We start from the raw sequence: 25,842 nt of genomic DNA, 5'->3' as shown, positions 1-25,842 counted from the left end.
CTTAAAAGAACTGCCGATTACAATGGCCCTAATTAATATATCAACCTTCTAAGCAGTCATATGACTTGCCAACTAGACCAAAACCTACAGCTGGGTGCTGGTCAATCCTTGTATGTGAAGAAGATATACTCGGTCGTCCTTTTCCTTGTTTTTCTCTCCTTGTTACCAACGGGTTTGTGATCCAGGCACATTATGATTTCTGTGCTAGTTGTCTTAGTATGGTTATGTTGTGAGTCAATGTTGATTGACTGAGAAGTGGGATGGCAGTTGCACTCTTGGTACTATCAATCTTGATGCTGGAGGTTATAGGGGACTATATGCCTTTCTAAGGGGAAGAAAGAAAAAACAAGATACTGGAACTATGTAGTAATAATTTTGCAACTCATTCTAGAGTCTATTTTTGCATTCACCCCGTACATATACATATACATTTTCGTTTAGGAGAGAAAGGAAGAACTCTTTACAGTCTCTTGAGGACATCATCCAGAACCTCCTGGGTAGTGGCCTTGCCACCCATATCAGGGGAAAGGAAACGGGCCTCGTCGAGGTTAGCATCGACGGCGGTGTAGATCTTGGCAGCGGCAGTCTCCTCGCCGAGGAACTCCAGCATCAGGGCAACACTGCGCAGAGTGGCGATGGGGTTGGCGATGCCCTTGCCCTCGATATCGGGGGCACTGCCGTGGCAGGGCTCACCGATGGCGAAGCCATCACCGACGTTGGCGCTGGGCACCAGGCCCAAGCTACCAACCAGAGCAGCAGCACCGTCGGACAGAATGTCACCGTACAAGTTGGGGGCGACAATGACGTCGTAGTACTCGGGCTGACGGAAGAGCTTGTACACCATGGAGTCGACGATCTGCTCCTCGACCTCGACGGAGGAGAAGCGGGCAGCAGAGAGGGCCTTGCGGGCGGTCTCACGGAAGAGACCATCGGTCTGGGAGAGAACGTTGGACTTGTGGGTGATGGTCACCATGGGCTTGGTGCGGAGACCGGAAACGGCAGCCACATCGCGGATCTTCTGACGGCGAAGAGCGATCTCACCGGCGATGGTGGAGATGCGAGAAGAGGCATTCTCGGAAATGCGCTTAATGGCTTCGGCGACCTTGCCGTTGGGAGTGTCCTTGGTCTGCTCCTCCTTCACGTAGAGGTCCTCGGTGTTCTCACGGACGATGACCAGGTCGATGGGCTTGCCGTTGGCGCTGCCGGCGGTGGTCTTGACCGGGCGGACGTTGGCGTAGAGGTCCAGCTTCTTGCGGAGGGCTACGATGGGGGAGGAGTAGCCGGCGACCTTGGTGCTGGGGGAGCTGGAGAGGGATGGGTTAGAAGGCATATTGGATCGGGGGATAGGAGGTTGGCTTACCTGACAGCTCCGAACAGGGCACCATCGCACTCCTTCTTGAGGGTCTCGACGGTGGTGTCGGGGAGGGCACTACCGGTGCGCTTGAAGGTGTCGAAGCCGGCATCGAGGTCGACGAAGCTGAACTTCAGGTTCAGAGAAGAGGGGAGGGACTCCAGAACCCGCCGACCGGCCTGGGATAGCGATTGGGTTAGAAATTGACCTTGGACAGGGAGCTGTTCAGTGGTTGACTCACCGGGATGACCTCTCGGCCGATGCCGTCACCGGGGATGAGACCTGTAGGAGAGAAGATGTCAGTGGCTAGGAAAACAAGGGGAAGAATCCAAGGATTGGGAGAGGAGCAATTGACCTATGCGAAGCGTTCTAGCAGCAGCAGCCATTGTGAATATCGTGCAGAAGGGGATGCAAAGAGAAAGAGTTGCTGCTGGCTTGAGAAAAACATCCGCTTAGCGGGCGCCGCAATCGGAGGAATCCCGGCTAGCCCCGTCGCGGGGGACCCACGTGATCTGGGCCGAGCGGACGTGCGTGGGTGGCTCTCCTGCCTTTCCGGAGTCACACTCCGCCAAGAATACGGCATGCCAGAGGGAATCTTTTGCGCTATTGCCTGTCGCTGAACTATTTTGCAGATACTAGTCACCCTCCTAAGCTGAGTTGACTCGTTGAGTCGCCATAAGCACTAGATACGCCTCATCCCTCAAGAAACTTTCTTTCGGAACTGTTGCTATTAATAGGTCATGACAAGGTAGAAACTTGGATCACCGCAATACTGACAGGGTCTAACTTCTATACAAATGGTCAGATGAGCAGCAATCGTCATAAGATCAATATGCCATCACCTACTATAGTAGGAGATAGACACTCTTGATCTGTCCACGACCTTATCTATCTCTCTCTGCCATGGTTTTGGCAAGTTTATGTTACCTGGAGCGATCCCTACGTCACGTCAACGAATCCCGGGGTTGATCGGAAGAACCGGAGACGCACTTACGCAACATAATGGAGTCAAAGCGCATTCAAATACTTGTCCCGCTTTTTATTTTGATATCTTGTTGTTCTTTCATAGACACTGCCTTGATGACAGGCCGATAACGGTGTACTCTAAGCAACACTGGTCAAAGAATCTCATCTCAGGTGGACCCTGCGGCTCCAGGGGCCATGGTACGCAATGCTTCCCGTTCGAGCAGGCAGCAGCAGGAGTTTGTAACCCTTGCGGGGGAGACGGCTGTCGATCCACAGTCTAACTCTGGCTTAACCCTTTCCGGTGGGGGCGAGAAATAGGGGACATCAGGTCGATAGAAAGCAAGCAGTGTCTTACTTACAACTTTTGGTCCAGACTGAAGGTGGCTTCGGAATGACCTTGGTCCGTCGCATGGACCTGGGGAGTGACACCCGCAAGGGGGGCCCCCGAATCGATCCGCTGATCTGTTTTAGCCAAGATCAAGGCCCGGTGTGACAGGCCGAATGCCATGATTGCTTGGGATGGTTGGCAATGCTGGGCAGAAAAGCTTAAGATAGAATGGCGTCGTCCATATCGACGTGCAACTTGCAACCTGGAGGAGGCTAAGTCAAACAACTGCCGCCATGCCGTCCATCCATGGTACCCGCTTCTCAATAAACCTTTGTTCCAGGGACAATCCGCACGGAGATCTTGTTTGTCGCCGACTCGCCGTATTCGTACCGCCGCCATCAGGCGGAGCACCGCGCTTTTGGCTTGCTTACACCATGCAATGATAACTCAGGGACCAACAGCTGCGGGAGTAGATACATATCTAGCTCCTGGGTCGGAGGGGGACCCTGTCGCACCATCGAAGTTGGTGCGCAGAATAATGGGGGCTCGCGGCCAGTGATTGCACGAGGCTGACGTGGACGGGGCCAGCTCCACCGGAGCCGATGGTTGGCTCATTTCCCGCCCGAAGAAGTGGGAAACGACAATAAAAATAGGCGACGGCCTGGCCGGATTAGCCATCCCCGGCCCATTTCTGCAGTCCAGATGCTGTGCTGCTGGCCTGCTGCTGCTGCTTAGTGTTTCCATGCCATCCTGACTTCTCTCGTTCTTCCCCATCTGTTCCTGCTGGCCAGTCTTGACCGACCCTCACTTCCACACTCGTTTTGCACCCACCCCCCATATTCCGTCATGCGCCTATTTCGAGATTTTCTCCATGGGGGGTTGTTCCTTAACACCATTCTCTTTTCCCAGCTCTCCCGCGCCATCGACCTCGACATTAGCAGTACCAGTATGCTTCCCTTCCCCTATCTCTGCCGTTCCCTTGCTTTCCGGTCCCTGTCTCCGCCGTCCCCTCCCACATTCCTGCCCCCTCCATTCCAAACACCTTGTTGGATTTCCTAACGCTGTGTCTCTCTCCTATTATTTTTTGCCGGGAGTGAGTATTGTATACCAGGGACTGATCAATCGTGATCATTATCTTTCTAGGTTCCCTCAAAGATGCCGCCAGTCAGTCAGCCTACGGGTCCATGACCTGGTATCATGGAAACGAAACCGGCCAAATTCCCGGCGCCTTCCCCACTAAGTGGTGGGAGGGTAGTGCCCTGTTCATGAGTTTGCTCCTCTACTGGTATTACACCGGAGACAGTACCTACAATGCCGAGGTCAGGCAAGGCATGCAATGGCAGGCCGGTGATTGCGATTACATGCCCAACAACTACAGTAGTTACTTGGTAAGTGATGCATAGCTAGGGGGTGCGGTCTGTGTGCATTTGCCTAACCCATATGGCCTCTTCTAGGGTAACGATGATCAAATGTTCTGGGGTCTTGCTGCCATGACCGCCGCCGAGATCGAATTCGCCGATAGCTCCTCCGGATATTCCTGGCTCGCCTTGGCCCAGGGCGTCTACAACACCCAAATCGATCGATGGGACACCAAGACTTGTGGCGGTGGTCTGCGCTGGCAGATCTGGCCCTACGAAGCCGGTTATGATATGAAGAACTCCATCTCCAACGGAGGCCTGTTCCAGCTCGCAGCCCGCCTGGCCCGGTACACATCTAACGACACCTACGCCGACTGGGCGGAGACAATCTTTGATTGGGCTGCCTCGACTCCATTGCTGAACAACCAGACATGGAATGTTGCCGACTCGACCGACGTCGATAATGGTTGCACGACTCAGGGTAACAACCAGTGGTCTTACAACTACGGCACGTTCTTGATGGGGGCCGCATACATGTACAACTATGTAAGGAATTCGGATCCGTGGTGTAGGCACTGAAGCTGATCAAATGTCAATCGCAGACTGGAAAGGCGAAATGGAAGACCGCGGTGGACGGCCTCCTGAACGTGACACTCGACACATTCTTCCCGGCGTCATACGGTGGAAACATCATGTCGGAGGTTCTCTGCGAACCGGCCGAGGTGTGTAACGACAATGAAATTCTCTTCAAGGGTCTCGTCACCGGGTGGCTTGGATTTGTGGCTCTGGTTGTTCCGTCGACGTACGATACCATTCTGCCGAAGCTGCAGGGGTCTGCAGTAGCCGCCGCAGCCTCCTGCACCGGAATGAACAACAACACTTGTGGTGTGCGCTGGTACCCGAAAAAGTGGGATGGATGGAATGGAATGGAGGAGGAAATCGCCGTCACCAATGTCCTGTCCTCCGCTTTAGTCAACACCAAGAAGACCGCCCCCGTGACCTCGAGTACGGGAGGAAACAGTACCAGTGACCCGAACGCCGGCACGGGCGATAATACCGGGTCCGACTCAGACAGCCTATCCGCGATCACTACGGGAGACAAGGCGGGCGCCTCCATCCTGACCATTGCGTTCGTGGGCATGTGGGGAGGCATGATCGCCTGGATGGTCATTGGGGGCTAAGTCAGTGGTCCGAGGGTTGTGTCGGAAATGATTCGGTTTAATGGCTTGCGACTCCTGCAGGATTGGGTTCTGGGCGATTCCGGGAAGGCGCAGTGTGTCTGTCTATAGGTCTACAGTTTTGTGAAATGTGTGTATATAATCTAGATCACCCCTGGTTTGGTTTGGTTTGCCTGGGGTTCGTGTCAGGTTCGCTGTGTTTGATATCTTGATATCCTGTATTCGATTTAATGCAAATGAGAATGGTATAAGCGATAAATAGTCCAGCCAAATTCCTCACGGACAGGGTGGATGTGGTGGCACCACGGGCTGTGAAGCGGTACAGTATCATGGTTGACTGGAGTTGTACTAGTAGCTGCCTTAGCGAACCTGGCCATTGCCCGCAGTTGCCCACCTTCCCATCTCCCACCTCTCTTCCTCCTCCCATCCTTCCATCCCCTCAGCGCTCTCTCCCGATCGCCATCTCACCGATGCCTGACCACCCCGCCACCAGTCAGCGGACGGCATCTCCCCTCGGGGCCCGACTGCTGGCGCTCTCGCCACCGGTCGGCTTTGTCCCCTGAAAATCCGCGCAGGAACCACGCGGAGGGAGGGCTGACATAAGCGGCAGTGATTGGTGCCAGGCGCCACTCGGCCACTCGGCGGGTGACCTGGAATCCCCGGCTCTGCCTGGGAAACCTTAACAGGCGCCTCTGTTGTCTCTCGTCTCTTCCTTTGCCTCTTTCTTCCCCAGACGGTCTATTCTTCTGATCCCCCTATTCCTACCTATACTGGTTTCCCAGCGTCCCCCGTGCTCTGGTTTCGAGACCGCGATACCCTTCCGCTGGCTGCGAAGGGTCTCTCACTGGCTAGGTTCTAGAACACCGAGCCTAAGGTTCCCTCCTCCGTTCGCACCCCCCCCACTTAGATACGTCCGTCGCCCTGATTCCCTGCATTCGTCTGTCGCTGGCTCGATTTGTTCGCTCCGAGATATCTGCAGCATGCTTGGTGAAGGGCCCGAGGACGGCTCCCGGCCATATATTCCGCCATTGCTGGACACTGAAGCTCGCCCCGCCGATCCCGACACTTCCGACCTACCTCAGGATGAGGAAACCGGCCTCCCCTACCTGCCCGTCTGGCTACGAGAGTCATCCAAATCGATTCGCTGGGGATGGGTGCCGTTACCTCTGCGGAAGGTCGGCTGGGCGGTCGCCGACTGGGTCAAGGGTCCGAATCCCCCGCAGTCCATGCTCTTGAAGCCATTGTTCCCCCGGTACCAGGAACTCCCGGTTCGGCTTTTGGAACGGTTTTTCCCCAAGCGCAAGCAAAAGATTGCGTTGCTGGCCCTGCTATATTTTGTCTGGTTTCTGCCCTGGACAATCATTCTGCTGCATTCGCGACAGAGTGGGTATATTGAAGGATATGGCCGACCACAGACGCTTGCTTGTTCGACGAGTTTGTGGTGAGTGCTGTTGTTGGATATCCCCGACTGGTCATCGCTAATCTTATGGCTCCTAGGGCACATGGCAATGAGTGTGGCCTCAACGGAAATGACTGCCGCCCATTCTCTGCTTCAAATATCGCCTTCCGGTGTCCCGCCAACTGCCGAGACTCCAAGTTGCTCGAGCCTCACATGGTTGGGAATCAGACATACAGCTACCAGGAACTAGTGGTGGGAGGACCACAACCCGGATCTGATGAGCCGGGTGTTTATCGAGCCGATAGCTTCGTTTGCCAGGCGGCCATCCATGCGGGTATCATCACGAACGCAGTCGGTGGTTGTGGCGTGGTGAAGCTGGATGGTGCCGCGCATTCCTTCCATGCGTCGAAGCAGCACGGAATCCGTTCGGTCGGATTCCCGTCGACCTTTCCCAAATCCTTCAGCTTCGTCGAGCTGTCTTCGTCGCAGGCGACGTGCCCTCAAGATCCCCGCTGGCCGTTGCTAGGCATCACCATTGGTGCAGTGGCCCTCCTCTGGCTCTTCTGCGCATCCCCACCGATTCTGTTCTTCAGCACCTTTGTGATGCTGTTCTGTCAGGTGGGGTTGGTCTCCGATCCGCCATCGATTCCCCAGTTTGCCGACCTTTTCTCGACCATGTTTTCGCGACTGTTGCCGGCGTCGTTCGTGGCCTTCGTCCTGTATAAGTATTGCGCACGGCCGCAACTGACCCCGCTTTCGGAGCCAATGTACCAGTTGACCAAGACGTTGCTCTACTTGCCGCCCGCGTTCATTGGCGGCCTGAACAACTACACTTTCGCTAGGCTGATCCCTCTGGAGCGTCTCACCCCCCACGATATCCAGAAACAGCCCGGAGCGAAGGTCGCGCTGGCCCTGGTGATTCCGACTGTGGTCTGTATCATTCTCAGCCAGGCCTGGCAAATCCGCATGGGGGGCTTAATGCCTCGCTATCTTAAGATCTATTGCACTATGGGTCTTATCCTGCTGATCTTGCTCCCACTCCCAGGTCTCCGCCTGAGGATTCATCATTACATTCTCGCGATCCTCCTCATGCCGGGAACGGCCTTCCCGACTCGACCCTCTTTGATCTACCAAGGGTTACTCCTAGGTCTTTTCATCAACGGGATAGCTCGGTGGGGATTTGCCTCGATCATTGAAACGCCTGCGGCCTTGGGAGAACAAGCCCCGGGTCCCGGTGGAGCGCACGGATGGTGGGGCGGCACCTACCCTAACGTCAACGATGCCTCCGTCTCCATCTCTCTTCCCGGCCCGGATTCCCCTGAAAGGCATCACGGAAATGGCAACATCACGTTCAGCCTGTGGGAACGGCAACGAATGGACGATCTGGGGGTGGATGGTATTTCGGTCTTGGTCAACGACGTTGAACGCTGGCGTGGCTACTTGGACGAAGATCAGAGTGGCGAGTTTATCTGGCACCGGCATGGACACAACGGGCTGGAACTGCAGCACCGACCAACCATCGAGAGCGACCCGGTAGACATGGAGTTAGTCGTCCAGGAAGATGACTCGACGCCGGAAGACCTCTTCTTCCGGTTTGCTTTTCTCAAGGGAGCAGAAGCCGGCAAATACGGAAAGGCTGGAGTCTGGTTGCAGGACGGACAGTGGGTGTCACCGCCGCCGCCGAAGTCGTAGATCTTGACTTGGGTGACTTGGTTGGAATTGGCATGGAGTGTTTTCGGGGTTCTAAAGACGGTGTTGGATGGTTGATTATGATTAATGATTATTACCACTGGTTATTTTTCTGGATATGCGTGACAGATAGTAGACGGGGTATCTCAACTCGCTAATATGACCTTGTGTTGTTGACTTGCATGTACTTATACCGTAGTGTCCGTCGCCTCGGCCCCAACTCCGATCCCGGACCGTGATGTCCCCACTCCCGACTCCAAGCTCACATAACTTTATAGACCTTCTATAACGATCCCTACCTAACGCATCCCAAGAACCAACCGCCCAACCATTCATTTATTCACTCTGAACTCCCGAACCAGATCAACCCCACTAAACCCACCAAACAAACCCCCGAGGAATAAATGTAACACCACTACTACTAAGCCCCCAAATCAATCAAAAAGCCGTCCTCCCCGTCTTCACCTCCGAGATTATCCCCGCGTCAGCCATCTTCTCCACCATATCAAATAACATGAAATCGCAGCCCCTGCGGACCATGAGATTTATGCTCATGGGCCATTGTTCGAGGGTTTTGCTGATTGGTGAGTAGTACGGGACTTGGTTGAGGGGGATGGTGAAGTCGGCGCAGCTGTGTGGTTGGTGGTTTTTGTTATTTTGATTGCAGGGAGAGAAGGATGGGGGTTAGACGTACCCGAAGAGAGGACAGATAGTGTTACAAGGTATGACTGCGTCATCGGGGTAAGTGGATAAGAGGGTAGCGTTGGGGGGTTTATTGAGGGGTTGTTCGCGGTAGCTGGGGAGGCCGCCGGTGTTTTCGTCGCAGATGAGGAGGGCGTCTGAGCAGGTGTGGCTGGATTGGGTGAGGATGCTGCGTTCGAACCAGGTGATGGAGTGGGCTCGGGATTTGAGGGCGTGGTTGTAGGCGTCTTGGTTGGTGAAGGTGGTGGGGTCGATGGCTGACCATTGGGTGCGGATTTGGGGGTCGACTGGGGGGAAGCGGTTGTTGTGGAGGGAGGACCAGGTGGTGATGAGGGGTTGGGCGATGGTGAGGTATTGGGGCCAGGTGTTGAGGGAGAAGGTGTTGGCGAGACGGTCTCAGTTGAGGTTTGTGTCGGGGAAGATGGATGCGGAGGTGATGGTTGCGGTGAGGTTGAAGTGGTGGATGGTCATGTTGAAGAGGGTGGAGATGCGGGTCAGGGTAGAGTTGAGGATGGCTTGGGCGGCTGGGTTGCGCATGGGGAAGTATTCGTCTGGATAGAGGATGCGGGAGGGGAAGGCTGTGGAGTTGGGGATGGAGAGGGGAGAAAGGCCGGTGATGGAGGTGTTCTGGTGCAGGGATGGAGTGTACCAGGCTTTGGCGAATTGGGACCATGATGTTGGGTTGCGGCCAAAGAGGCCGATGGTGTCCTGGGCCCAGCTGACGGGGAGGACGCCGTCGAGAGTCATCATGCCTTGACTGGGCCGGTTGCCATATGTGCCGGGGACGGCGGCGGGGCGGCGCATGGAGGAGCCTGTGTCGGTTCCAATGGCGTTGTCGAGCCAGTCGTAGGCGGCGACTGAGCAGCCTCCTCCGGATGAAGAGCCGGCGCAGGTCAAGTAGCCGTCGCCTCGGGGGTTGAAGGGGTATTGTTCGTCGGTCCAGTCCCATGGGTTGGCTCTGGAGGCGAATTGGGCCAGCTTGTATTTGCCTACGAGGACGGCCCCTAGGTCGATAAGGCGTTGGATGGCTGGTGCTGTGGAGGTTGCAATGGGGGTGATTTAGATCCAGGCTTGGCTGCCGGCCGAGGTCTGCAGGCCTTTGATATCGATGAGGTCTTTGATGGCTACTCGTTTGCCTGCCAATGGCCGTGAGTCGTTCCAGGAGTAGATTCGACTCGGGACTGGTATTAGGGGCGCCCATACTTGAGAGCGCATGGAGGGGAGTGGGTTGAAGGAGTCCGTGCCGTCGTTGGATGAATATGCTCCGGTGATGAAGGTGCGGTAGGTGTCTTCATATAGCCTATAGGTATCGAAGAAGTTGATCGTCTTGTCTGATATCAAGGCAGTGTAGGGCCCAGATGGCAGGTGTTGGCCGTTGCTGTGTACTGGGAGGGCACGATTTGTGATTTGGCTGAATGCTGTAGATTCCAGGTAGAGATGGGCAACACTGATGTTGTTCAGGTAATGGAGAGATGTCTTGTCGAGAGTAACGTGGGCCAGAGGAGATGAGATGTAGAGATGGCTGAGAAAGCTTTCTGAGAAAACATCATCCTCCGCGAGGTAGCTGGAAATTGTCGACTCTAGGAGCTTGCCAGTAACCGAACTTTCGTTGACCATAATCACTGTAATCTGTGTAAACCCAGTGAAGTCGACACTGATGTTATTGGCGGGCTCCAATTCCACTGTGCTCCTTGGGTATCTTGTGTTGGCAAAGTAGGTGATGTTCCCCAGGCCATACGTGATGCCTCTTCCCAGGGTGACGTCTAGGTTCTGCATCCCCGGACTTGGTCCTGGGGTTGCACCGGCCATCCAAGCGAAGGCGACGATGAGGGTAGAGGTCGATAGCCATGCCATTGTTGCCAGCGTGAGAAGCAGTGCTGAGAGGTGGAGGATGGAGGAGCGAGGCTTCGCGTGGGGGATATATACCGACCTGCAAAATTAGATTGAGTCAATGGCTAGTAGACAGAGTTATACTAGTAGGATAGTACCTTGACATGCAATCTGTCAATCAGCATTCACTCACTGCGTGGCTTGGGTGCGATGCTCCACTGCCGCCACCGGAGCATGTCCAGTTGCATGTGTTGCGGCTTTTGACAGGCCGAAATCCTCCCTCTCCCACTTCACATGTCCCGTCGTACTACCAACACTTCCTGTTGGCTCACAGGGCATTTATGATTGGTTTCAATGGAGGTTCCATCCTCAACTAATCTCATTCCCTTCGTCTACGCGAGATTAAACAGCAAAATGACACCCGTGCTGTGTATCCAAACACTCCAGAAGGTTCTCTGGTCATGGTAAGATTCTAGCCTCCTGGAGGATGAGGACGACCTGCCAGGTAACACAGGTGTATTTTTCTATTCAAAACCTAGTATTCTGTTGAGTGGAGCTTTCAATGACCACTCCTACCACAACGCTCCAATGAACTCACTCGTATCCGAGAACAATAGTAGTTGGGTCAGTGAGTGGCGCATGTCTTCCTATTCATCGTCGGAAATGAAATGAGACCTGGATTGGCACTAATCGCTTGGACTGCAGGCATCTGAAACCCAATGAACTCTATTTACCCCTTTCCCTCCGGTTGCTGACAGTCATCAACAGAGACGCGCAGTTCGTTCATATGAGCATCAGCTAGGCAGGATCGAAAGTGGAAGCCTTAATGGTGGTAACATTTGCCATCGACTTGGCTGCATGAGGATTAGAGATAAAGTTAATAATGCGCGTTGGACGATGAGGGCCAGCCTGCCCTACCTACACTCGATGTCGCCTTCTGAACTACACCCGGACTCAGGCCACTATTACGAGGTTTGCTATTCAGCACGGTCGTATATTGTCTTGGCCTATTGGCTGTCGACTATTTACAATGTCGCGTCCACCTCATCCACGATGGTCACCTTAATGCTTCCGTTTCTGGGGTCTGCACACAGATTCAACGCGTCAACTGCCTTTTCCAGCGGGAAGACATGCGACACCAGCTTCTTCAAGTCCAGTATTCCCCCGCTGACACACGCAATCGCTGGTGGCCATGTATCCCGATACCGGTTGATAAACCGCAAATCGATCTGTTCTGGTTAATGGATGACCTTTCATTCATAATGAACTGCGGAAAAGAACACCTACCTCTGCCAGGGAAATATGCATGAATGGGAGATTGTTCATGACTGACTTTCCCACACCAATCACCACCACCGTGCCGCCTCGTCGAGCCGTGAATGCCGCAGTACACACACTGCTCTCAACGCCAGTGCATTCGAGCACCCTTTCAGGAGCGCTGTACTCGTCCGGTCCGAAAAGTGCTCGGATCGCTTTGGCGTTGGACTCCGCATCCAGCGTCGGGTCAACCTGGTATGTGATACATGTAGGGATGAACTCCTTGGCAAAAGCCAGGCGCTTCGGCTCGATATCAGTGATAACGACGGGATGAGCACCTGAAGCTCGAGCCGCTGCGAGGGCAATCAGTCCAATAGGCCCAGCACCGCAAACGACCACGCCACGACCCAGTTGGAGATGGGCGACCTGGATGCCACGCATGACGACCGAAAGGGGCTCGAGGAGGGCTCCCTCAAGGTAGGAGATATTGTCGGGCAGTCTGTAGTACCCTGTCAGTATGTTTTGCGCCCGCTCAACAGTGAAACAGACGTACTTGTGCAACCATTTCGCCGGATGGACCTTGTACCGTTGAATGGTCCCTGCGTAGGGATAGACGCCCGCAAATTGGACGTCCTCGCACAGATTGTAGCGACCGTCGTCACAAAGAAAGCACTGTTCGCATGGGACCCCAGGTTCAATCGCAACTCGGTCACCTACCCCTTCCAGTGAGCAATAAATTATTGACATGAGTCAGCTTCAGTGCGCTGTGAGACTAACCAAGTTGGAGATGTGTAACCCCGTCTCCGCACTTCAACACCACGCCCGCCGCTTCATGGCCAATGATGCAGTCTCCCTCGAAGACCAGCTGTCCGATCCGACCTGTCTTCCAGAAATGGATATCGGACCTGGTTCTGTTAGCAGCGTAAACACTCGAAGACCGGGTCAGTTTCGATTCGATGCATACCCACAAATGCCGGTGGCTTTAATCTGAAGAAGAACCTCACCTCGTCGCGGTGCATGAACAGGAGCGGGAACAAACTTGAGGGTATGATCTGCTGTGACATGAAGGGAGGGATTGGGGAAAGGAGGGGACAGAACCAGTGATTCTGTCAACACTGCCTTTGAGCTGGATGTCGGAGACGACGGACGAGGGACGAGAGCTGAAGGGGCCATGGTGGTGATATCGGAGCAAAGGTTGGATGGGTTATGCACGGGAGCAGCAGGGTTTAAGTTGGTATTTTCATGCTGACTGGTTGTGACCTGTTCTTGGTAGGATGCGCATGATAGACGTGAATGGAGGACGTTGTTCCTTCGAGGGCAGAGTCGGAAAGGCAACTGGAGCCACGGATCGCCTGGGGCGTCCACTTCCCCGCACTGGGGCCCGCGGGTCCGATAAGGGAAGCGGAAATTGAAGCCGCCCAGTGATGCTAGTAATAGTATCGTATGCAGGATTTGCCCGTTGCAGGATTTGCCCGTTGCAGGATTTGCCCGTTGCAGGAGTCGGCGCCTCCCCTTACCCGTTTCGGTAAGGTGCTAAACACTGCCGGATCGGGAGATATTGACATCGCTCGCCATGACATCTCCACTACACGAAGCAGCAGAACATGACCGGTTCCTATTTTACCCTTCCCTAGGTTGATGTTCTCTACTGCTTATAAAGGCTCTTGGATTCTCCCGCACAATGAATCGCCGTCATCCTCATCCTTGTAATCTCCCTTGCAGTCATGGCTGTTGGTCCGGTCTCACACAACAACGGCGCATCGGCCTTACCGCTGGTGCGCCAGCTCTCCAAAGACCATGACCATGTCTTGAAAACATTCCGCCTCCTTATTTCCGATCTATGCCAGCAGTTCGGCGGAGGTCATCCCGGGTAGGACTTCAGTCACCATGCGCCCAGCAGAAGACAGCAAACTGACCTAGCCAGAGGGGCGATTGGCATGGCCGCTATCGGTATTGCACTCTGGCGATATGTTATGCGATACGCACCACACTCCCCCGACTACTTCAACCGCGATCGCTTCGTCCTGTCCAACGGCCACGCCTGCCTCTTCCAGTACACCTTCTTGCATCTCACTGGCTACAAGGCCATGACATTCGACCAGCTCAAGTCCTACCACTCCGAACGCGTTGACGCCTTATGTCCTGGACACCCGGAGATTGAGCACGAGGGTATCGAAGTCACGACCGGTCCCCTGGGCCAGGGCGTCGCCAATGCCGTGGGTCTGGCTATGGCCACAAAGAACCTGGCGGCCAAGTTCAACCGCCCGGGATATGATGTTGTATCCAACCATACCTGGTGTATGGTGGGCGATGCGTGTTTGCAGGAGGGTGTCGGGCTCGAAGCCATCTCTTTCGCTGGCCACCTCAAACTCAACAACCTGACCGTCATCTACGACAACAACCAAATTACCTGCGATGGGTCAGTCGATCTGACCAACACGGAAGATATCAACGCCAAGATGCGCGCCTGTGGCTGGGATGTCATTGACATTGAAGACGGTTGTTATGATGTTGAAGGGATCGCCCAGGCGTTGGAAAAGGCTCGTGCCGCTCAGGATAAACCTACATTCATCAACGTCCGAACCGTCATTGGCCTCGACAGCAAGGTAGAGGGCATGGCGGCTGCTCATGGTGCTGCATTTGGTGCCCCAGACGTATCAGAAATGAAGAAAAAGCACGGATTTAACCCGGATGAGCACTTTGTCATCAGCGACGTAACCCGGAGATTTTTCCAGGATCTCCCCTCCCGTGGAGAGACTTTGCTACAACAGTGGAATGGGTTGGTGGAGCAGTATAGCGAAAAGTACCCTGAGCTTGGGGCGGAGTTTCAGCAGCGCATGCGCGGAGAGCTGCCCCCATACTGGAAGAATCTGATTCCCTCCAGTTTTTCTGAAAAGCCAACAGCCTCAAGAGCGTCTTCTGGACTGGTTTTCAGCCCAATGGCAAAGGAGATCGAATCATTTATGGTTGGAACGGCAGACCTAAGCCCGTCAGTTAATATGATTTGGCCGGGCAAGGTCGATTTTCAGCACGTAAGTATCGCCATATGCACTTGAAATTGCCACGCTTACCAAGTCCAGCCTGATCTGCGCACTACCTGCAATATCAATGGTAATTATTCTGGCCGCTATATCCACTTCGGCGTGCGTGAGCATGCCATGTGTGCCATTTCCAACGGGTTGGCAGCATTTGCCCCAAATACATTCATCCCAATCACCTCATCATTTTTTATGTTCTATCTCTATGCTGCGCCTGCTGTGCGCATGGGAGCCCTACAACACCTCCAGGTCATCCACGCTGCCACTCATGACTCCATCGGGATGGGAGAGGATGGTCCAACACATCAGCCAATTGAGCTTGCAGCATTGTACCGCGCCATGCCAAACTTGCTGTACATTCGTCCGGGAGACAGTGAGGAAACGGCGGGGGCGTGGATTGCGGCCCTGGAGGCCAAGAGGACGTCCACCATCATCTCCACCTCCCGTCACGCTCTGCCTCAGTTGAAGCAGACTCGCCGCGACGGTGTAGCTCAGGGGGCATACGTGCTGGAAGAGGCCCCCCATGTCGCAGTGACATTGATCGGGGTCGGAGCGGAGCTTTCATTTGCTTTGGATGTGGCCCAGCAGCTGAAAGAGACCCGAGGAATTGTGGCGCGGGTCATCAGTTTCCCGTGTCAGCGATTGTTCGAGCAGCAATCCCTCGACTATAAGCGGGGGGTGCTGCGACGCCACCAGGGCATCCCGGCCGTGGTGATTGAGCCGTATGCACCCAATGGATGGGAGCGGTATGCCGACGCAGGCATCTCCATTCGGCGGTTTGGCCATAGCCTGCCGGGCAAGGCAGCGTACAAGTTCTTCGGCTACGAGACCAAGGTCATGACAGCTAAGGTAGGTGATTACCTGGAACAGCTGGAGAAGGGAGAGGTGCAGCGCGGGGAATTTGTGGACCTGTAACTTAGTGATCTACTAGTGATCTATCAAGATCATTCATGCATTGACTACACTCTCAAACCCGGTAGTTGTAAGTGCTGTCTGTCACACATCTCCGCCAAAGAGAAAGTACAAAATATGTTTGCTGTCTTCAATCCGTCAATGACTTTCTGACTCCGTTTGGAGAAATGGAGACTGCCCATCTGGGAAGGCACGGGCAGCGAACGTTCCTTCCTCAAGCCGACGACCATCTTTCGGCCCAAATGCGGCCCTTCCCAACCCATCCATGATGATCCATCTCACTTGCTCTCAAGCATCAAGTTTCAATCTCGCCTTGTAAGGAGCTTACGTCTCATTTACTTATATACTACGTCGCAGCAGCATCACCCGGGCGGGGTTTGCGACGGCGCGGTTCAGTTGCGGAAAGGCCAGCATCGAGAATGTAGAGTCTACGAGAAGACAAAGAATCAACCAGGAAGCAAGGAAGCAATGTCATATTGGGCTGGAAACCACAAGCAAAATGAGACTAACTAATTAGTATAAAACATGACATGAGAAAGCAGCCTGATTCCTCGGCGAGGCCAGATAATACTGGTACGTACGGAGTCGTTTATTCAGGGGGGGGATAAATCGGGAGCGATTTGCAGCGACGGAGTTGTGTTGGTCGTCGGGGGTCACCTTGCTCTTCCTCGTCGTTTTGCTGTTCCTCGTCGTTTTGCTGTTCCTCATCACCTTGCTGTTCCTCGTCAAGCGTCTTCGGTTCAGCCTGCACCACAATCTCATCATCTTCCTCCACAGAAGGCCCCAATCCCCCCCCTGAACTCTCTCCCGCCGTGTTCCCTTCTTGCATTTCAATACTGATGCTCGGTCCTAGGGTATTGCAGTTCGACGAGCCCATGTCTTCGTTGGATTCCGTAGAAGCGATATCGACTTGATCACCTTCCATGATCGCCGGGACTTGATGGGTAGGGTTTTCTACATGGGCATCATCGTCAGCGAATGTCACGAGAACCCGAAGGGGCATGAATGGGCATAGCACATATATGGATTGAGAAGAACTCACTCTTTCTGTCCGGTATCTCCAATCTGAGCTGCCGATGGCAAAGGAAGACTCCTGCTTTCTTTGCACTCTCCCTGGCATTTATGGCATGCTCAACCTCCTAACTCCAATCAGTTACTACCTTGCAGGAAGAGAAGCGTCACCCGTACCGTGAACTGTACAAATGCGCTATACAGATTTCTCCACGACCTGGTTACCGTGATGAAGCAGGTTCCCCATTTCTCGAAGATCTCCCTCACGCTTCTCTTGATTTCTCCAGATGATAAGTAGCTTGGGAGACTTGTTCGTGTTAGGCTCATCTTATTATATGCGTCAAACACGTTGGGGTGGCTTACTTGGCGACAAAGATACAAGCTTGAGGATCAAGCACCTCCTGTGCGTTTTCGTCCGTGCATCGTACGCCCTGCGGGGTGGTGAACTGCGGGCTGTTGCACTGCGTGGTGTTGGTACTATGTTCCGGCGGTGGTCTGTCTACTACTTGCTCGGGTATACGTGCTTGATGCCAGCAAGATGGGCCTCTCATCCTTTTATTGGGGCATGCCCGTTGCGACGGTCTCATATACTGCTGGTAAGGACACCTCTCTTCGATGCGGAAAACCGCGGATGGTTGCGGATAAGTAGGTTGCAGATAAACAGGTTGCATCATGTGAGGCACTTCCTGTGGCGTATACAAGGCATACGGCATCGACATGTGCTGGGGATCAACAAACGTGTAGGAAACGACGGGGGACTGATATGTCTGGTTCGCCACATACTGGCCGGTATACCAGGCTCCATACGGCATGTTTGGGACAGGGTTATTGAAAGCAAATGAGGTTGCACCAGGAATGGGCGTCTGCATCCCCTGTTCGATGCTGGACGCTATGTACTGCTGTTGGGGAGGAGGGTATGAATGCCACATGAATTATCGTCCCCAAGAGCACTTCTCAAGAAAATAATACTGATGAGCACAGTTTAGGTCGTTCTCTGCAGTAGGAAAGGTTGCCAAAGCAAAGATCGATATGGCGATCAGGACACAAACCTCGAGAGGCAGAAAAAGTTCAATCAGGTTCGAACAATGAATCGGCGTAAAAATAAATTGTTGGGAGACGAGCCGTCGCTATATATAAAAGATTCCAGCCCCATACCCTCATTATGAGGTATTGGCGATGGTTATAGGCCTCAGTGACTTCAAAAAATGACCGTTCAGAACGTCAGAGACGGGCAGTGCTACGGACCTAGCATCGCTATTGGAGGGTTGGGGCCTTGGGTTGACTGCATACATGACTGTCTATAAAGCGTGGTTTGGCTAGCCGGACGCTCGGTTAGGTGGTCCGCTTGGATGGATTCATGGATCCAGGGCGGAAAACCAGGCAGCCACCGACAGTTATTTATACAGTCCACCATTGCCAAAAAGTCCGATACAGGACCCCTGGACCTAAACGGCACGGTGACGATGGTCGAAATGGCGAGTTTTTGACAGTTTACGTCATAAAATACATTACTATTACCAAGACGGGGTTGCTAATAACCATATAGGGAGAAAGAGGGAGAGAAAAGGAGAGAGGGAGAGAGAAAAAGAAAGGAAAAAGAGGCAAGTCATGATTGTGTCATCTCCAAGGTAGGAATGCAAGTAAAACAGGCATGGTATATACTCAGACATTGAACGAGGGGGGGTATCGAAGAAGCTTGTCTCCCAGGAACATCTATCATCATGGAACAAAACATCACTTGGCGGGCATTCCCATCAGCTCTCCCAGCTCGTCGCTGGTCAGTGTACTGCGGCGGCGGTCACGGTGCCCTTTGCTGGATCCCTTGAGAGCCCGCCCACGTTTCCTGCTTTCGCTTTCCTTGCGAGCTTGTTCCGCAGCCCGGGCCTCACTCTCGACAGCGGCCAGCTTCTGCGGAACGCTTAAGCGAGCCTGGCTAGTTGATACCGGCGCAGCAGTGGCCAGGCGAGACTCTTTCGGCTGGGGGCTTCGACCACTGCCCCCTGGCCGGGAGAGAAACTTGGACTCGGGCTTTCTCCTGGATGACCTACGTGTCACTGCTTCCGACTGGTGTGCTTTTACCTGTAGTGTCTCGTCGGTGCCGCTAGAGACACACGGCGAGTCTTGTAAGCCCGTAGTGAATGAGACCTTCCGAGGCGAGCGCCCAGTCATGATATTGTCACTGCGCTCTTTCAGAGCCTGGCTGAGTCTCTTGCTTCTGGTTTCCCTGGTTGACCGTGGCGCCTTTTTGGGACTTGGAGACCGGCGGGTATCTTCGGTGGTGATCTTTGCGGCCGCTTTTTCCTCTTCCTCTTCGGCTTGCTGGTCCTCGAAAATGGGCGACTGGATAGTGGGTTCCCGCTCTCCGTCCTTGGATAGGGCCGTAGCAATATCCAAATGTAGGTCTAGATCCATCCCTCTTCGGAGCTCTTCTGCCTGGACCGAGTGGCCTCCATCGGCTATACGTTTATGCCACCCGTCCATCATGGTGACGGCTTGGCTCCATCGGCCTTCCATCTTTTCCCACCCTTCGCGCAGTCGCTTAATTTCCTCGTCCCGCATCTCCACCTCCTCTAGCGGTACGAATGACGGATTAGTGAGTAAGGTCCGAAGGTGCTCGAGTACATGGTCCATCTGAGTAGATAGCTCGTCGCAGGAGGTTGGGAGTGCTGTAACCGAGCCTTGTACGGATCGGCTGGGCCCGACGCTTGCCGCCCCTGTCGAGTACTTATCGTCCTCTTCAGCCTGCGACAATCCCTGGAGGTCTTTCAAGGTTTCGACGGTGTTTCGCGCCAGTGAGATCAGAGTGTCGTTCTCATCGCTAAGGGTCTGACAAAGTTCGGTGAGGAAGTCGTTTGTCTCTTGTTTCAAGCTGTATCCTGGGTCGTTGATTCCCTCTCCACCCGCCGCGAGCCTTGATCGGGATGATTGGGTGGCTGCTGGATTGATATTGATAGTGGTCATGGCCAAGCCCTCCCGCCTTCCGCGCTGGCGTTCCGCCAGGTGCGATTTCAGCTTCTGCATTTCCAGGTCGCGCTTGCGGATGTCGTTGGCGCATTGGGCTCGGACTTGTTGCATGGTGGTTTTCATGCGCTGCACTTGCTCTTTCAATCCTCGGATGGTCGCGTCGGCGCTGGAAACGTTCGATTTCAAGGCTCGTTCTTGCGCCTCGGCGAGAGCCAGCGAGCGAGTCAATTCGGATGCCTTTGTTTTCACTTTCTCCTATATCCATTTATTAGCCCCCGCTTTGTCGCAAACCATTCTAGCTCCGCTGCCGTACCAGCTCAGCTGTCTTCTGTGATTCTTCTACACGTAGGGTCCGAATCGTGGTCGCGAGGTTTTCTCGGTGTTCGGCTTCACGCTGCGTCGCTGTCAGCCAGTGCGTCCTGTGCTATAGGAATCCCTAGCCCGTACATCTCTGCGCAGCACCAGATCATTGACCAAGTTGATGATGCGCCCCATTGTGGCCGCCGAACCGCCGTCTTCATCCTCGGGGTTGGCGAATTCAATGGGGCGGCCGCTTTTCAGCAGCCCCCTGGCCAGCAAGACATTGTTGATGTAGGTGGATGCTGCCTCCAAATTCTGTGGCTCCATGGCTTGCCTGCAAGCTCCACTGGCACCGACCTCTCTATCGTGAGAGGGGCTGTCGTTGAGTGTCGCGGGGGGGTTTTCAATTGTCGGGAGAAGTGTGATTATTTTTCGACGGGGGTCGGGATTCCCAAAGAGGCAGAACATAAACAGCCGGGGTTCTTCGGGTGACCGCCACCCGCCCCACACTTGCCTTATGTCAGCCCGCCTCGCCGGCCTTCATTCTATCAATCAATCAATCACTTTTTCTTATCGCACGCGTCTCGCGCGTCCTCATCTGCCTCTGCTCGGCCTCATCCTCGTGATTGACGTCGTTTCTCCATCATGGCGCGGGTGATCCGTGGTGAAGGCGACTCCCTGCAGCAGCGGGGTCAGCTGCTCTTCAGACAGGGCAACTACCAAGACGCTCTCTCTGCGTTTACTGAGGTACGTCGCCCGGTCCACCGCGTCCGATAAGGAAACGCTACTAAGACTTTGGCTTGGCCCACAGGCTCTCCATTGTAAAGGCGCCGATGTCATGGGCATCCTCGACAATCGAGTCGCAACGTACATCAAACTCAAGCAGTATGACCGTGCTCTCACGGATTCGCGACAGATGATCAAGCGAGATGAAAAAGATCTAGATGGACGGGTAGATTGCACCGGTATCGTGGTCGATTGAGTTTTCCGTAGGCTAATTGAGCGTCAGGGCGTTTTGCGATACGGTCAGACATTGCTTCTAACTGGGGATTACAAAAGAGCTCAGAAGGCTTATGGATGGGGTCTGAATAAATTGCCAATGGAGAACCCCCGTCGTAAGGTTAGTGCCTTGCAGCTGGAGTGAATTGACTCAAAAGGCGCTAACCGCCTTAGACTGTTCTACAAATGTTCTGCAAAGTGAGAGACCGAGCGTCAGTGAAGCGCCTCGATCCCTTCGCTGTGTTACCTCTGGAATTGGCGATGATGGTGTTGCAGCATTTCACTTTCAGACAGCTGGCGTGAGTGTGCCTCCAACCCGGGCGGTTGTGGGAATAAGCGTCTAACAATTAGAGTGATTAGGGTCCTTCTCCGAGTCTCGAAGGGATGGCAGCGCATGCTCTCACAACCAGATCTCTGGATGCAGCTAGATTTCACTGAAGCCCGACGCAAGGTCCAATGGCGCTCATTCCGGGCCTTTGTTCAACGGTCGCGCGCCATGCTAACCCACGCCGTCATGACCAATATCTCAACCCCTTTTCAAGATAAGGTTCTCGAGTATCTGGGCAGATGTCCGAAACTGGAGCATCTGGAGATCCGCGATCCTATCAATCAACCCGCCGGGCTCTATGATATGTTCCGAGGCTCGACACAGCTGAAATCCCTGGTTATTGGGAAACAGACACCAGTGGCTCAGGAATACATCGCCAAGTTTTTGACAAGCTTACCTCAACTTGAACGAATTGAGATTCAAAATGCGCAGCCTTCAGCTGAATCTAAAGTGCAATGGCCATCACATCTTCCCAATTTGCGGAGTATCGCCCTCTTGACTGAGGCATCTATTCCGCCGCCGGGTCGCGTAGCGGCTTTGTATATTCCTCCGGCTTCGGTACGTGGCTTGTGCATGTCTCTTATACTTGTACTAATCGGTTCTCTGTAGGAAGGAATGTCTTGTTCGATGCCCAATCTTGAGGAGATACGACTGGACTCGTATCCCAGGGTCTGGGCACCATATTACCTCTCCTTCGACCCGATACAATTCCCCCGACTACGCAGACTCGATCTAAAGGGGGTGTACATTGGCTTATTCAGCTTACCTCCAAGCCTCGAACATCTCAGTATCCACGCCGGTGCCGCTCCGACTGGGAACGAATTTCCCTTTCACGGAGAGTACCCCCCTCACCTCCCTAACCTCCATACTCTCAGGTTTCGCGATCTTCTTTGGGTCACATTTTACACGCTGCATAGCATTATAGTCGATGCGAAAGCCCCCTTACGAAGCCTCATGCTTGACCGTTGTCCAGCACTCATGCCCGAAAAACTCCATTTTGTTTTGGTAGAGAATTCAATCAACCTGACCGAGCTCGGCGTCTCCCAGCTTCCAGGCCTCAACGACACGACCGTAAAATCCTTTGTGGAGAGCATGTCAAACCTAACAGCCTTGGACATCTCCGGCACCGACGTTACAGGTCGTTCACTCAAAATGCTTGCAGACGCTCGTTCATCTGACAGCGACCTCCCTCAAATCGAACATCTTTACGTCCGAAACTGCGATAATGTCCCGCTGGAAGCGATTACCTACGCTCGGTCCCACGGACTCAAAGTCATCCGATGATTTACATCCTGTACCCTAAACCTTGCCCAAAGCGTGCTGGCATGCATGGGTATGCGCTTAATATTTCTTTTTCTTATATTTCCCTTGGATCCCAAAGAATGGAACACTATCGAGCTATCCTCGCCACCAGGCAAAATACCTCACATAAAACTTTTATCCCTCGGGCATGACTTCCACCTACTTTATCTACATTTGACTTTTCTGGTAGACTATGACGAAAGAGGAAGAGAAAAAAACAGAAAAAATCTGCATTTCAGGTAACATACACTAGCGTGCATCGCCTCAATCACCCATGGCTCCTTTGATACCTGCAACCCAGGGTTCTCGCAACACGGATGTGCTGTGCTAGTTATCGTCATGGAATGTTCATTTACCTACCCTTTTTGTCTAAAGGGATATTGGAATATTTTATCGGAGAGAAAACTGCAGGGCGCGTTATGAGGCTTCGTTGGGGATAAATGATCCAATGCTGTATTCTTATTATCATAAGATGACGGCATAGGTCTATGATTGTTGGCATCTCTTAATGACACATTCATCTGATTCCAAATTACTCTATTAATTAGCTAGTAGTGACTAGTAGTAGTCGTCCTTTATATTCGCAGATGTAAATCTAGATATCGAACTTCGGTATATGCGTATATTCTAGATAAACACAACACAGTGAGTAATCCCTCCTATATTCACACTAACTCTTAGAGAAGAACTCTATACATCCCACCACCCCTCCAAATAACTCCTCAAATCAATAGTATCAGGACGTTTCAAATGCGGCGTCAGATCCGCACCCGGCTGCGTTTCTCTCGTCGTCCACCCATTTCCAAAGTACGCGAACCGGTTTCCACTCGGGTTGACATAGGTATAATCCCAGTCTTCCCATCGGGGGTCTCGTCTCAAGTAGTTCAACGTAGCAGCACTACCAGGGAATAACCCATGTACTTTTCCACCAGGACGACCGCCGTTGTACCATGACCGGCAGTTTTTGTTACCCGGGGTGGAATCGTCATTCGCTGTCCAGACGGTACGCGGGTAGAATTTTTCACAGTATTCGACAAAGTCATCTGCTGCTTGTTTGGAGGGGGCTATGGATTTGATGCCCTGGCTGCGGATTTTCCGCAGAATCTTGGATATGTATGTGATTTGATTTTCCAGGCTGTTGGGCACGCTGCCGCCGTGGCCGGTGGAATGGGGGCCTCCGATCCAGAGGAGGTTGGGGAATCCGGGGGTGGCGACGCCGAGGTAGTTGTAGGGGAATCCGTAGAGGCCGTCGTGTTTCCAGGCCTTTTTGAGATCGATTCCATCGGCGATCACGGAGAAGGGTGGGGCGTGGTCCACGTTGGCTCCTGTGGAGCAGATGACGATGTCGACGGGCCGTTCGATGCCATCTGTGGTTATGATGCCGGTTGGGGTGAACCGCTGGATCGGAGTTTGGATGTAGTTGACGTTATCTTTGGTCAGGGCTTCGAGATAGCCCGGACCTGGGGTGGCACGGCGACAGTTGGGAGGAAAGTCTGGGATGAGCTTATCGGCTAGTTCGTGGTCCTCGCCGACTCTTGATTTCATTAATTCGGTCCACTTCTCGCGCAGACTGCGATTTTCAGGAGAGTCTTTGAAGATGGCGCCAAATCGAGAGAAGTATCCTGTCTCTACGCTCTTGCGGTACGCGAGATAAGCATCAGGGTCGCGGAAGGATTCGAGCTGGTCGGCAGAGAATAGGTTTGGTTCGAGTCGACGCACCCCAGAAGTGCCAAAAGAGTCGGCGATCCAGGTCTTGTTTCGCGCATAATGATCCACGTGCTGGGCAATTGGCTGGATTGAGGGCAGAACCTGCAATCCAGACGCCCCATTGCCGATTAGCGCAATGCGCTTGCCGCTTAGGTCGACGTTGTGATTCCAGTTGGAGGAATGGAAAAGGGGACCTGAGAACTGATCTATCCCAGGGTAGTCGGGCAGCTGCCAGGCGTTGAAGTGGCCGATGGCATTGATGACCACGTCGAGATCTTCCTCATATTGCTTTAATTCGTTAGCTATCATTCCATACAGTCCTGGAGATAATAGTAGGCCATACCCGTTTGGACTCTCCTAGATCCTCCAGAGTGACACGCCATTTACCCAGTTCGGGCAGCCACACAGCCTGTTCGACTTTCTGTTGTAGTCGAAGGTATTTGTGAACATCATATTTGCGCGCCAGACCTTGCCAATACTCGCGGATTTCGTGCCCTTGTGCAAACTCTTCGGTCCATTGTGTGTTTGGTGAGAAACCGGACTGATAGACATGCGCAGGAATATCGCATCGGACCCCGGGGTAGGTATTTTCAAACCTGTTGATCAGCAACAGGGATCGCAAGGAACGGCTGTAATGGGCTTACCAGGTGCCTCCCTGTGTTTCATATTAGCAATTGATAGCCCTTATCCTCTAGCAATTACATACCACGTCGGAGTTCTTCTCATAGATGCGCAGGTCCAGACCCGGCAGTTTTGCTGGGAGCAAGATCCCTGCTGTAATGCCGGCCAGACCAGCTCCAATCACACCGACTTTAATCGGACGGACCTGGTCGATTGGATGTTCTTCAATCTCGAAAGCTGGACGGACTTTCTCGTTTGTTTTCTCGGCCAATGACGTCTCATTGATGAGCGACTCAAGAGACACCGTGGGGTGGTGCTCACGGTCATTTAAGGAGACAATATCACTTTGTATGAGTTGAGGTCCTTTCACTGCTGCCATGGCTGATTCACTTTGCTCTATGGACATATCATATGGTTGGAGGCAACGGGGGCAGGCACGTCTCTTTTTAAGGGGACATTTGGTGGAGGGGGATGCACGATTGAGGATGTCCCTGACACTTGGCGAAGTCTAACCCCTCATCCGCCCGCATGCACGCCATCTGCACCATATCTGACCTCACGAGTGGCCCTGAGAACCGACCACGGAACTTGAAGAGGTGCCG

The 25,842-nt window shown here is 53.5% G+C and overlaps 10 protein-coding genes across 10 annotated transcripts; 4 read left to right on the top strand and 6 right to left on the bottom strand.

The window, feature by feature from the left end:
• Positions 1-363: 363 nt before the first annotated feature.
• lysB (homoisocitrate dehydrogenase lysB) lies at positions 364-1,905 on the bottom strand. Its single transcript, XM_025611025.1, has 4 exons — positions 1,707-1,905; positions 1,593-1,633; positions 1,361-1,530; positions 364-1,304 (listed from the first exon to the last, which is right to left on the bottom strand). Exons 1-4 carry the CDS (start codon positions 1,735-1,737, stop codon positions 461-463), a joined length of 1,086 nt encoding a protein of 361 aa, XP_025470795.1. The 5' UTR covers positions 1,738-1,905; the 3' UTR covers positions 364-460.
• A 1,443-nt stretch (positions 1,906-3,348) lies between these two features.
• On the top strand, positions 3,349-5,257 carry BO94DRAFT_317348 (glycoside hydrolase family 76 protein). The gene is made up of 4 exons (XM_025606876.1): positions 3,349-3,591; positions 3,789-4,033; positions 4,100-4,549; positions 4,606-5,257. Exons 1-4 carry the CDS (start codon positions 3,492-3,494, stop codon positions 5,182-5,184), a joined length of 1,374 nt encoding a protein of 457 aa, XP_025470794.1. The 5' UTR covers positions 3,349-3,491; the 3' UTR covers positions 5,185-5,257.
• A 628-nt stretch (positions 5,258-5,885) lies between these two features.
• BO94DRAFT_317350 (LCCL domain-containing protein) lies at positions 5,886-8,313 on the top strand. The gene is made up of 2 exons (XM_025606877.1): positions 5,886-6,622; positions 6,679-8,313. Exons 1-2 carry the CDS (start codon positions 6,162-6,164, stop codon positions 8,270-8,272), a joined length of 2,055 nt encoding a protein of 684 aa, XP_025470793.1. The 5' UTR covers positions 5,886-6,161; the 3' UTR covers positions 8,273-8,313.
• A 1,054-nt stretch (positions 8,314-9,367) lies between these two features.
• On the bottom strand, positions 9,368-11,454 carry BO94DRAFT_612770 (amidase family protein; the record flags this gene model as incomplete). The annotated part of the gene is made up of 3 exons (XM_025616688.1): positions 10,960-11,454; positions 10,147-10,901; positions 9,368-10,005 (listed from the first exon to the last, which is right to left on the bottom strand). The coding sequence occupies exons 1-3, from the start codon at positions 10,965-10,967 to the stop codon at positions 9,368-9,370; spliced, it is 1,401 nt and encodes a 466-aa protein (XP_025470792.1). The 5' UTR covers positions 10,968-11,454.
• Positions 11,455-11,784: 330 nt separating this feature from the next.
• BO94DRAFT_485683 (putative alcohol dehydrogenase) lies at positions 11,785-13,500 on the bottom strand. Its single transcript, XM_025608987.1, has 5 exons — positions 13,023-13,500; positions 12,836-12,963; positions 12,612-12,771; positions 12,089-12,557; positions 11,785-12,030 (listed from the first exon to the last, which is right to left on the bottom strand). The coding sequence occupies exons 1-5, from the start codon at positions 13,229-13,231 to the stop codon at positions 11,827-11,829; spliced, it is 1,170 nt and encodes a 389-aa protein (XP_025470791.1). The 5' UTR covers positions 13,232-13,500; the 3' UTR covers positions 11,785-11,826.
• A 163-nt stretch (positions 13,501-13,663) lies between these two features.
• BO94DRAFT_621488 (uncharacterized protein) lies at positions 13,664-16,046 on the top strand. The gene is made up of 3 exons (XM_025617001.1): positions 13,664-13,928; positions 13,983-15,090; positions 15,139-16,046. Exons 1-3 carry the CDS (start codon positions 13,783-13,785, stop codon positions 16,009-16,011), a joined length of 2,127 nt encoding a protein of 708 aa, XP_025470790.1. The 5' UTR covers positions 13,664-13,782; the 3' UTR covers positions 16,012-16,046.
• Positions 16,047-16,597: 551 nt separating this feature from the next.
• On the bottom strand, positions 16,598-17,831 carry BO94DRAFT_582437 (uncharacterized protein; the record flags this gene model as incomplete). The annotated part of the gene is made up of 4 exons (XM_025615478.1): positions 16,598-16,962; positions 17,051-17,147; positions 17,197-17,326; positions 17,383-17,831. 4 exons carry the CDS (start codon positions 17,829-17,831, stop codon positions 16,598-16,600), a joined length of 1,041 nt encoding a protein of 346 aa, XP_025470789.1.
• Positions 17,832-18,568: 737 nt separating this feature from the next.
• On the bottom strand, positions 18,569-20,718 carry BO94DRAFT_485677 (uncharacterized protein). The gene is made up of 3 exons (XM_025608986.1): positions 20,431-20,718; positions 20,297-20,377; positions 18,569-20,238 (listed from the first exon to the last, which is right to left on the bottom strand). Exons 1-3 carry the CDS (start codon positions 20,608-20,610, stop codon positions 18,754-18,756), a joined length of 1,746 nt encoding a protein of 581 aa, XP_025470788.1. The 5' UTR covers positions 20,611-20,718; the 3' UTR covers positions 18,569-18,753.
• A 157-nt stretch (positions 20,719-20,875) lies between these two features.
• Positions 20,876-23,081, top strand: BO94DRAFT_317310 (Leucine Rich Repeat domain protein). Its single transcript, XM_025606875.1, has 6 exons — positions 20,876-21,030; positions 21,095-21,235; positions 21,293-21,403; positions 21,457-21,581; positions 21,643-22,168; positions 22,220-23,081. The coding sequence occupies exons 1-6, from the start codon at positions 20,929-20,931 to the stop codon at positions 22,892-22,894; spliced, it is 1,680 nt and encodes a 559-aa protein (XP_025470787.1). The 5' UTR covers positions 20,876-20,928; the 3' UTR covers positions 22,895-23,081.
• Positions 23,082-23,602: 521 nt separating this feature from the next.
• Positions 23,603-25,619, bottom strand: BO94DRAFT_582434 (flavin-containing monooxygenase; the record flags this gene model as incomplete). The annotated part of the gene is made up of 4 exons (XM_025615477.1): positions 23,603-24,907; positions 24,963-25,215; positions 25,264-25,274; positions 25,326-25,619. The coding sequence occupies 4 exons, from the start codon at positions 25,617-25,619 to the stop codon at positions 23,603-23,605; spliced, it is 1,863 nt and encodes a 620-aa protein (XP_025470786.1).
• Positions 25,620-25,842: the final 223 nt, after the last annotated feature.

Source organism: Aspergillus sclerotioniger (genome assembly GCF_003184525.1).
Source record: "Aspergillus sclerotioniger CBS 115572 chromosome Unknown BO94scaffold_5, whole genome shotgun sequence".
Taxonomy (NCBI): Eukaryota; Fungi; Ascomycota; class Eurotiomycetes; order Eurotiales; family Aspergillaceae; genus Aspergillus; species Aspergillus sclerotioniger.
This window is presented reverse-complemented; position numbering and strand designations above follow the sequence as displayed.

Coding starts and splice junctions, on each gene's coding strand:
- BO94DRAFT_485677 (XM_025608986.1), bottom strand. CDS start 20,610: ATGGAGCCACAGAATTTGGAGGCAGCATCCACCTACATCAACAATGTC. Junction 20,378..20,430: donor ATCTGGTGCTGCGCAGAGAT/GTACGGGCTAGG, acceptor ACAGCGACGCAG/CGTGAAGCCGAACACCGAGA. Junction 20,239..20,296: donor CACAGAAGACAGCTGAGCTG/GTACGGCAGCGG, acceptor AAATGGATATAG/GAGAAAGTGAAAACAAAGGC.
- BO94DRAFT_621488 (XM_025617001.1), top strand. CDS start 13,783: ATGGCTGTTGGTCCGGTCTCACACAACAACGGCGCATCGGCCTTACCG. Junction 13,929..13,982: donor TTCGGCGGAGGTCATCCCGG/GTAGGACTTCAG, acceptor TGACCTAGCCAG/AGGGGCGATTGGCATGGCCG. Junction 15,091..15,138: donor GCAAGGTCGATTTTCAGCAC/GTAAGTATCGCC, acceptor TACCAAGTCCAG/CCTGATCTGCGCACTACCTG.
- BO94DRAFT_485683 (XM_025608987.1), bottom strand. CDS start 13,231: ATGGCCCCTTCAGCTCTCGTCCCTCGTCCGTCGTCTCCGACATCCAGC. Junction 12,772..12,835: donor GGTTACACATCTCCAACTTG/GTTAGTCTCACA, acceptor TGGAAGGGGTAG/GTGACCGAGTTGCGATTGAA. Junction 12,558..12,611: donor CCGGCGAAATGGTTGCACAA/GTACGTCTGTTT, acceptor AGGGTACTACAG/ACTGCCCGACAATATCTCCT.
- BO94DRAFT_317350 (XM_025606877.1), top strand. CDS start 6,162: ATGCTTGGTGAAGGGCCCGAGGACGGCTCCCGGCCATATATTCCGCCA. Junction 6,623..6,678: donor GCTTGTTCGACGAGTTTGTG/GTGAGTGCTGTT, acceptor TATGGCTCCTAG/GGCACATGGCAATGAGTGTG.
- BO94DRAFT_317348 (XM_025606876.1), top strand. CDS start 3,492: ATGCGCCTATTTCGAGATTTTCTCCATGGGGGGTTGTTCCTTAACACC. Junction 3,592..3,788: donor CCTCGACATTAGCAGTACCA/GTATGCTTCCCT, acceptor TTATCTTTCTAG/GTTCCCTCAAAGATGCCGCC. Junction 4,550..4,605: donor CCGCATACATGTACAACTAT/GTAAGGAATTCG, acceptor TGTCAATCGCAG/ACTGGAAAGGCGAAATGGAA.
- BO94DRAFT_317310 (XM_025606875.1), top strand. CDS start 20,929: ATGGCGCGGGTGATCCGTGGTGAAGGCGACTCCCTGCAGCAGCGGGGT. Junction 21,236..21,292: donor AAAAAGATCTAGATGGACGG/GTAGATTGCACC, acceptor ATTGAGCGTCAG/GGCGTTTTGCGATACGGTCA. Junction 21,404..21,456: donor TGGAGAACCCCCGTCGTAAG/GTTAGTGCCTTG, acceptor TAACCGCCTTAG/ACTGTTCTACAAATGTTCTG.
- lysB (XM_025611025.1), bottom strand. CDS start 1,737: ATGGCTGCTGCTGCTAGAACGCTTCGCATAG. Junction 1,634..1,706: donor TGCTAGAACGCTTCGCATAG/GTCAATTGCTCC, acceptor TCTCTCCTACAG/GTCTCATCCCCGGTGACGGC. Junction 1,305..1,360: donor GCCCTGTTCGGAGCTGTCAG/GTAAGCCAACCT, acceptor ATCCCTCTCCAG/CTCCCCCAGCACCAAGGTCG.